The 9,366-nt window shown below is 38.1% G+C and overlaps 2 protein-coding genes across 3 annotated transcripts in view; both read left to right on the forward strand.

Annotated features, from left to right (window-relative positions):
• The first annotated feature begins 781 nt into the window (after positions 1–781).
• c1qtnf9 (C1q and TNF related 9) lies at positions 782–3,441 on the forward strand. Its single transcript, XM_016441187.1, has 3 exons — positions 782–968; positions 1,218–1,280; positions 2,672–3,441. The coding sequence occupies exons 1-3, from the start codon at positions 782–784 to the stop codon at positions 3,439–3,441; spliced, it is 1,020 nt and encodes a 339-aa protein (XP_016296673.1).
• A 1,785-nt stretch (positions 3,442–5,226) lies between these two features.
• Positions 5,227–9,366, forward strand: part of LOC107654202 (spermatogenesis-associated protein 13-like) — a 27,169-nt gene continuing 23,029 nt past the window's right edge. Inside the window, exon 1 of one of the 2 annotated variants that reach the window (XM_016441174.1) lies at positions 5,227–5,814. In XM_016441174.1, coding sequence (XP_016296660.1) covers positions 5,806–5,814 — 9 coding nt within the window. In that variant the 5' untranslated portion in view covers positions 5,227–5,805. The remainder of the gene's footprint in view (positions 5,815–9,366) is intronic. The other variant, XM_016441175.1, reaches the window with a different exon arrangement.

A 9,366-nucleotide genomic window follows, 5' to 3' on the forward strand; every position in this document is an offset into this window, starting at 1 on the left:
AATATTTTAATTTACAATTTCATATGTCTATATTCCAAAGGCATTTCTCTTAGTGTGGCACACTGAAGCTCTGTTATAGTTTCTCCTAAATGGCCATAGAAACCTTTTGGCTCTAATTGAAACCTTTATGTTTAAGGGGGAAGGAAGGCAGACATGACATATTTCAAAAGCTTACGGCCAAATGGATTCATAAGGTCAAGCTTTGGGATGCGTTGGATTGCATTTGCAGTGTCACTGAAGTGGAAATTTCATCAAGATAGAGTAACACCCATAAAGAGCTACATGGGACAATATGCATTGAGCACTGAATTGCATGATGCTCTTTAGACTGACTTTATGACTGTTCAGTAACATTTCTAAAGCAACCAAATCAATAACGGCAAATTAAAGCACAAGATGCTCTGGTCATATAACATCCCAAAGCCTTCAAGGAAGTGACGGGCTGACTTTCATGAGGGTTTGTTCAGTTTAATATTAGCTTTACTCCACAATGTAATAATATAAATGGGTTTTGTTAGCAAAACTCTATGCTAATATGGATTGGGAAATAGCATGTTTCAGGTTAATTATTACCTAAGCTAAAATACAAAATGGAATTTCAATAGAGGACACAGGTGATGTGTCACGTATTTGGGTAAAATAAGTAATCTAAACAATGACTTTCTGACCAATGAAATAGCAGGTTTGCAATATGGCAAGTCTGAAAAACTCTTCAAATGTTTGTGTCCTCAAACACAGAGACTGTTCTTGGACTCCAGCTGCTGAAGTGCTTGAGAGGACCATGCTCTTTCCCACACAGATTTGTATGCTTTTTCTAGTTGTATTGGTCAATGCTGCAGAGCAGAGCGTTTCTGACAAAAACACTGGCTGTGTGTATGGTCACCCCGGGATCCCTGGAGACCCGGGACACAATGGAATGCCAGGACGTGATGGCAGAGATGGGGCCAAAGGTGATAAAGGAGATAGAGGTAAGAATGAAAGTAAAATGTCTGACTCCAGTTAATCAGTCACCTTTGAGCTAAGTTATGAGGTCAGATGGGTACACAAATTAAACAATGTTGTAAAAAAAATTATTTGGAAAGATGTTTGCAGAAATATTTGACATTTAGATGTTAAAGTTCAAGCTTGGTTTGGCATAAGGATTTTGACCTCCTTGCATGCAATAGAAGTGTTTCATACGATACATACAAAAATACAACTGTTTATGTGATCTAAAGGTGATATAGGAACATGCGGCACAGCTGGTAACGATGGACCAAAAGGAGATAAAGGAGAACCTGGTAAATATTAATGTCTTTGTGTCTTTTTCAAAATCTTCCCATAATAGGAAGAAGAGAAAATTGTATTTGTTTATTTAAATAAAAAAAAATACCAAAAATGGCCAAAACATATTTTTAAAAATGTAAAAATATTTACATTCATATATATTTTGATAAGTTTTAGTTACTTATATTTCCTCATATATTTACTTACCATTTATTAACCTCCTGAGTCCCTGCATCCTCATATGAGGACATTATATTTTAGTGAATTTCTCTGAGACTATTCATGCCACAGTTTTACGTCTGGATGTCCTGTAGAGAGCACATTCAGTGCTTTTCAGAGATACTAAATGTTTGGATGTTTCACCATGACCACTCCCTCTCCTTGGTCTTCAAAAATGTCTGATATTAATTTAGTGACACTCTTATGGAAATATGATAATATTTTGTAATTATCATTTAAATCGGACTAATTTTTAAACTGTGTGTCATAAATCAACATCTCAGGAAAATGTTATGGGGTTTCCAATCAAAATATGACTTTCTGTTACGAAATAGGATGTCGATTTCATACATGTCCTCATATGAGGACACCGGGACTAAAAGCATGTTTATTACGCATTTTGGAAGACAACAAATGAATAGGAAAAAAATTATATTTCAATATTCCTATGAAATATTATATATTATTATGAAAATCTTGTCAATTATTACTCCCATTATTACACTTCTTTTTTCATTACATGTTGAAAAACATGTAAACTATAGAAGTTTAGTTTACATGTTTTGTAAACAAAAAACATGTAAAAAGCATTATATACCCAAAAAAAAAGCATTATATACAGTATAATGAGAAAACCTGTTTAAGGCCATTTTACACACATTTTGCATAAAGAAAAGTGGTATATCAAATCATTCTGTTATAACATAGTTGAGAATTATCTTTATACAAAGTTTGGTAAACAAAAAAATCCTGAAAACTAAAAATGTATTGGTGATTTTTTTTAAAATTAATTGTTTTTGCCTATGCATGTTCATTCATATCTTTTTATTTTAAATTTTTTTAATTGAGTCCCGATGTCCTCGACCTCTACCAAGGACGTAGTATAACTTATGAAATATCATTTTTATTTTTACGTTTTTTAATGCTCTAAACAATGTAATGACATGAAAAAATACAATTTTTTTCCTAAAATGTTTTGCAGGGTCTCAAGAGGTTACATATTTTCAGTGTAAATATATTTGTATTGTACAAAATATATTTTAAAAATACAATTTGGTATTAACCTCATGTAGGCTATTTTAAGATTAGAAATGTACTTCCTTGCCTGCCCTTATATATATATATATGGATGCTATAGTGAATATTTGCATTTCATTTGCCTATCATCAGGTTGGTTCTTTTTTAGGTGTTCCTAGCATAGCTGGTGCGAAGGGGAAGCGTGGAGACAATGGAGAAAGGGGTCCACCTGGCAAAATGGGGCCCCAAGGCTTCCCAGGGCCACTGGGTTTAAAAGGTCAGAAGGGAGAACTTGGTTTGCCTGGACCACAGGGCATCAAAGGGGATGTGGGTTATATAGGCCCTGTGGGACCACAAGGAGACATTGGCTATAAGGGAGACAAGGGCATACAGGGTCCTTTGGGGCCCCCAGGGCGATCAGGCCCAAAAGGTGAAATCGGCCATCCAGGTATCAAAGGCAGCATTGGTGTTCGTGGTGAGAAAGGGTCAAAAGGGGACATTGGGGAGCAAGGCCCAAAGGGGGACATGCCTGAGATACCAAAAAGCGCCTTCTCAGCCAGACTGAGCGAAAGCTCCAAATTACCTGCCGCTAACGCTCCAGTTCTCTTTGATAAAATCATCTATAACCGTCAGGGACACTATGATCCTCAGACTGGCCGCTTTACTTGTGCCATCAGAGGAGTGTATTATTTCACCTACCATATCACTGTGTTCTCTCGCAATGTAAAAGTGGTCCTGATGAAGAATAGTCAGCGAGTGATCTACACTATGGACAGCTATCAAGGTGGTGAGGACCAAGCTTCTGGAGGAGCAGTCCTAGAACTGGAAGCCGGAGACAAAGTGTGGTTGCAAGTGGCTGATAAACTGCTATTTAATGGGTTATATGCAGATGAAGATGACGACACAGTTTTTTCTGGCTTTCTCCTCTTTGCAACCTAAAGACACTGCTACGAATGGGAATTTAGTGGTACAAAAAACCATGCTTTGAAATAAGATATTTTAAATTCATTAAATGGTGTCATCATAATATTCTGTAAAAATGTAAATCATTATGTTTCTTATATTAATTTGTGACAAATATGATGTGTCTCTGTGTATTTTTGCTAAAGCAAACATCATAACATTCCTGTAGCTTAAAGTCGGCATGAAACAGAAGCTGAGATTGTTTTCCTCCCATATAGAGTGCTGCAGGGATAATGCATTTTTTGTAAGCAAAAACAAGTTAGTATTTTAGCACTTATGGTTCAATCATCCTGAAGTCAATGGTGGGTTTTAGGTTAAATGCCTAAAATAAGGTCTGTGCATGATTAACGCAAGCTCAAGATATTGTCACATTTTATTCTACAACATAAAATGATGTAATACCCCTTGCGATTTTTTATAAAGCTTTTCCTTGTCTTGAAAAAGGCGGTTGCTAACAAGTGGCTAAATGTGACTACAGAAATATTAAATGTCCTCAACAGGTAAATTAATTTCTTATTTCTCTGCTTTCACAGCTTCATTGTTTATAATCATGCTGTTCAAACTTTCAGGGAAAATTATTAAAGACTGATGAGTTGTCAGAAGCTTAATGATGGTGACATTGTGATTGTTGTGTAGTTCATTTATAGCCTATGTTTAGCTTTTTACTTCTGGTGATGGTATTTATACTTAAAGAATTGTGTTCTTTTGTGGAAAGTATCACGATGAACATTACATGCAAGAATCATAATTTCATAAACCTTTGTTGGACACAGAGCTTATTTTCTGCAATAATCCAAAAGGCAATGGAAAAAATCCTATTGGGTTTTTGTTGAGGGAACCAGAGTGATGCTAACTTCCAGTTGGCCAACAAAAGAAAAGAGAGAGAGAGAGAGAGAGATGTTGCGAGGAGGAGATGACGTTAATGTTTTGAATTTAAGATTTTTGGATTAAAGAGGGTACATGAATTAAAAAACAATTATCATGAAAAAAAACAAAACAGCTAAAACCAGCCTAAGCTGGTTGGCTGGTCTTAGCTGGGTTAAGATGGAAGTAGCTGGTTTTAGCTGGTCTCCCAGCCTGGCCAGCTAAGGAAGTGGCCAAAACACATCTAAAACGAGCCTGCTGACCCGCTATGACCAGCTAAAACCATCGTAGGCTGGTTTTAGCTGGTTTTTTTTTTTTGTTTTGTTTTTTTTTCAGCAGGGAAGTCATTTATAACCTAATAAACATTGCAACATTCCATTAAAAAATAAGAATCGTCCATTTTGATTTCATGGAGACTTTACCTGGTAGCAACACTAATATTACCTTAAAGTCATGGGTTTTATTTCCTAGGGGATACATTTGGATAAGCATCTGCCAAATGTTTAAATGTAATTTACAGGCTCATAGGCTACATGGAGAATTTGAATACACCCTTTGGGAAAAAAAATATTTGTTCTCATCCCACACTGTGTTAAAGAAATTAAGCATGCCTAAAATAATCTTGGATGTACAATGGAGGCCACAAATTAATGGGGCCAAGCAAGAACTAGCAAACACCTAGCACTGAGCTAAAAACAATCGGCACATTTTAGCAACTGCAAAGCAACCCTCTGGCATCCACCCTTGCGAGTTCTGCACAGACAAGTAGCACTAACATTTTCTTTAGTATTTATTCATATTTATTGGGCAGAACAGAAAAGCATAATATAGTGGTTTTAAGGGCTGAAACGTGTCAAGTGATAGTCAAGGCATATCTTGAATGTTGTCTAAATGCAGAAATACTGTGATATCACCATATTTATATAGCAGTCTTAGGGTTTGTGATTTTGGCAGGCATCCCGTGGGCAGACTACAACCGGCGTATCACGGTCGACTTGTTTCTCCGCCCCGAAGCAATCAGCGCAACAAGTGCACTGATGCTGTCCAAAACCGTCGCGACGACGCCTGAAGTCATGGCTCTCTAGCTGAGCATTTCCACCGCAGAGAACCAACTTTAAACTTTTACCCGAAGCCGTTCTGAGCCGCAAATCTGCCTCGTGTCCGGTTGATTTCGGTCATGTGCCGTTAAATCGCCTGAGGGAGTGCTTGAGCCACACATTTCATGGAAAGTTTTCCGTCCCGATAGATCTGTGTCTACGGGGTGTTTGTTCTTGTGAACACACTCACCGGACGAAATATTGGCTGACTGTTCACTGTGTACTTTCGCATTCACCATTAGGCAGTTTAACGATTTCCGCGAAGTTAATATGCGTAATTCGTCGGACATTGGACCGTCGGAGGAGTTAGTCGCGGCTGACGAGTCGATCGAAGCCGCACCAGTGTTGTGACACCGGGCCAAGATAGCACTCAAGAAGTATGATAAAGGTAAGATTCGGCGTGTAAGTAACAAATAATTGTCCTATTTATTTAGAAAGGCCATACTGATTTTTGTCAATTATGAATTTGATAATATATGTGTCAAATGAATAAAAAATGTGCGTTCAAAAGTTTGGCAGCTCTTTATCATCTTGCCAGTTCCGTTGGGTTCAAAAGAAGCTGGAGGGAAGGGGAGGAGGGGTATTGTGTGTATGCGTTACTATCCCACTGGTTGCCATAGTGATGTGGGGGGTGTATGAGCGCGCAAAGCTTGTAGGGAGATCCGAGAAGACGAGGAGGGGGTTGGTTGGCTGTTTGGGGTCGCGAGGTGCTTCTTAAAGCGCTTTATGGAGAGACTGAGTTAATTAAACTCACAAATAAACTACAGCTTTTTTTCTTCCGTGGAAAAAAACCAACTCCGTAATCGCCTTCATTCATACCCGCAGCTCGCTCTTAAAGCTGAAATATTTGTCTTGATCTGTCCTGCTTGAAAGGTTTTCTCTGTGGTGGAAAAAAGGGGATTTTTCAGCTATGTTAAAAAACAAACATTTCACTCAGTGTTTTATAAATCTCTGCTTCTCAACAACGGGGGCCAAGGCCCACTAGGGGTGCCCAGCAACCCTGCTGAAAAAAAACCCCAGCTTAAACCAGGCTACAATGGTTTGCTGTTCAGAACTGGTTTAGCTGGTCTCATGGTCTGGCCAAGCTGATGGGGCAGCTTCTTAAAACCAGATTGACCATAGACCAGCATACTGTTTTTTGGTTGATTTAAAATTAGGCTATTTATTTTAGCAGAAACCACCAAGTGTGCTGTAAAGTAACTATTTATTTATTTATTTATATCAGAGTATAAAAATGTTTATGTATACCTTGCAAACTGACATAATGTCTTTTATTTTAATATTTGTTAAGAGTAAGTGTGATTTCAAGGCCTAGAAAAATGAGTATACGTTTTTCTAGTTATCTCTAACGTTCCTCTGTATGTCCACACATGACAATAAAGCTCGACTTGACTTGACTTAACTAAAATATTTTATCAAATGAAAACTTAAGATATCAGATATTAATTATAATTCTAGTCTAATGATTAAAATCCTTATCCAGTAATCACGAACAACTACAAAAGTCATGGAAATTAATAGATCAGAAAGTGTGGGAAGTACATACAAGTCGTGAGACTTCAGGAATTACAAAAATAATCAAGGTTAATTATGTTAATCGTTTGAAAACAAGCAGCTTTGTCATCATTACAGCCAAAGCACCTGAATTAAAGTATCTTAGCCTGCATGGGGGGCCTTCAAACATTGTATTTGACAGTGGGGGTCCGTGAAATCCACTGTGAGAAGCACTGTTGTAAATGTGTTCAAGATTTTTGTAAAATAGTTTACATTTAGGTTTGTAAGCGACTCATTTCTCATGCTTTAATATATTGTCTAAAGTCTGCCACATGTTTGTCATATGCAAGCCATGTGCTGCTGTTGACATCATAATTTATGACAAATAAATTAAACATGCCAGAAAAGTAAAGTAATGTAATTCATGGTAACAGCTGGTTAAAAGTACTATGCCCAGCACTTTCGCTTCTCTAAACAATTGCCTTGCTTTAAAACATCAACACTGGATTGCGCTGGAATGCACTCCTCCACACATAATGAGAGTGTTTGCGTTATCACAAGACACGCACAAGGAACTTTAATGCCTCACTGGGTGCCTCCTGATCTATGGCTGCCATAAATTAAGGCTAAATCTCACTTCCCACCTTCTTCTCAACGATCTTACTCCCTGATAGCGCACAAATGCATTGATGTGTTAAGTATTTAATGGTGTTTTGTCAGTAGAAAGCATTTGTTTGAAAGTGCTTATGTTTGTAAGTCATATTATGCCACAACCAATTCTTTGAATTCTATGCATGTATACAGCTTAAAGGGATAGTTCACACAAAAAAAATCTGTCATTATTTACTCACTGTCATTTCATTTCAAATCTGTGCGACTGACTTTCTTCTGTGGAAAACAATACATTTTTGAGAAATATTCTGGCTGCTGTTTTTAATACGCAGTAAAAGTGAATGAGAACTGGCTCCAAAATGACAAAAAACACCACCATAAACGTATCGTAAAAGTGGTTCATATGACTTTTGCGCTATACAAGTTTTCTGAAATCATACTTTTGTGTGAGAAATGGACAGAAATGAAAAGATTGACATCTGTCCTAGCTCTCCTTGATGAGTTAATGAGAAAAGCAGCGATACTTTGAACAAATCATTCTTTTGAGTCAGATCTTTTTAATCACAGTTAATGCAATTCTCAAAACCTGTCTGAATGAATCGTTCACAAACCGGACTGATCCCATTCTCGAGTTCAGCTTACTGATTCAACAGTCCAGTCGCTATGGTTCACCGCCCACTAAAGGTGAAGATTATCACTAAATAACTTCAAGTCTGTTTCTCACACAAAGCTATTGTATGATTTGAGAAACCTGTAAAAAGGTGGACAAGTAATGCCGAGTTCACACTGCACGATTTTCAAACTCGTCGGATCGCCGTTGTTTTCACACTGCGTGACTATCTGGGGTAGCATTCAGTTGCTGCTGTGTTCACATTGCACGATGGATCGGCGACAGGGGGTTTCACACTGCATGACTTCACAATAGGAAGAATCGCCGACAGCTCTGTCTGGTCCGCAAACTACGTTTCACAACAAAACACACGCGAGAAGTGATAAGGAAATAACGTGAGAACCCGCGTGCGTCAGACATTTTTTTGAGCGAGACTGGAATTATTAAAATATATATATATATATATAGCCCGCAAATTGTCTGTAGTCAAATTTTTTGCGGGCGACGTGTCGGCGATTCCCTCAGATCACGTCTTTGATAATTCACACTGCGTGATTGTCACTCGAGCACCGATTTGCCTCCGATTTGTCGAACATTTGTCGGCGATTTCGCAAAACCTGTCGGTGAGTGAAAAATCGGGCTAAAATCGTGCAGTGTGAACTCTGCATAATTTGAACTACTTTTATGATGCTTTTGCAACCTTTTTGAAGCTTAAAATCTTAAGTCTCTTAAATTCATTGTAATTGCATTGAAAATAGTTACTACGTCGCATTTATTCATATAGCGTTTTATACAATACAAATAGTTTCAAAGCAGCCTTACTCACATTAATAAACCAAAAAGTGTTAATGATGAAAAACACATCAATTCAGTTATAAAACGCATTCAATTTCATCTGTAAAGCAGCTCTACAGAAAGAAATGTCATTATTCAGTGTGGCCTAATGGTTAGAGAGTCGGACTCGTAACCCAAAGGTTGCAGGTTCGAGTCTCGTACCGGCAGGAATTGTAGGTGGGGGGAGTGAATGTACAGCGCTCTCTTCCACCTTCAATACTATGACTGAGGTGCCCTTGAGATAGGCACCGAACCCCCAACTGCTCCCCGGGCTCCGCAGCAAAAAAAAATGGCTGCCAACTGCTCCGGGTGTGTGTTGACGGTGTGTGTGTGTTCACTGCTGTGTGTGTGCACTTTGGATGGGATAAATGCAGAGCACTAATTCCGAGT

The sequence above is a fragment of the Sinocyclocheilus anshuiensis genome, unplaced genomic scaffold (assembly GCF_001515605.1).
Source record: "Sinocyclocheilus anshuiensis isolate Anshui unplaced genomic scaffold, SAMN03320099.WGS_v1.1 scaffold655, whole genome shotgun sequence".
Taxonomy (NCBI): Eukaryota; Metazoa; Chordata; class Actinopteri; order Cypriniformes; family Cyprinidae; genus Sinocyclocheilus; species Sinocyclocheilus anshuiensis.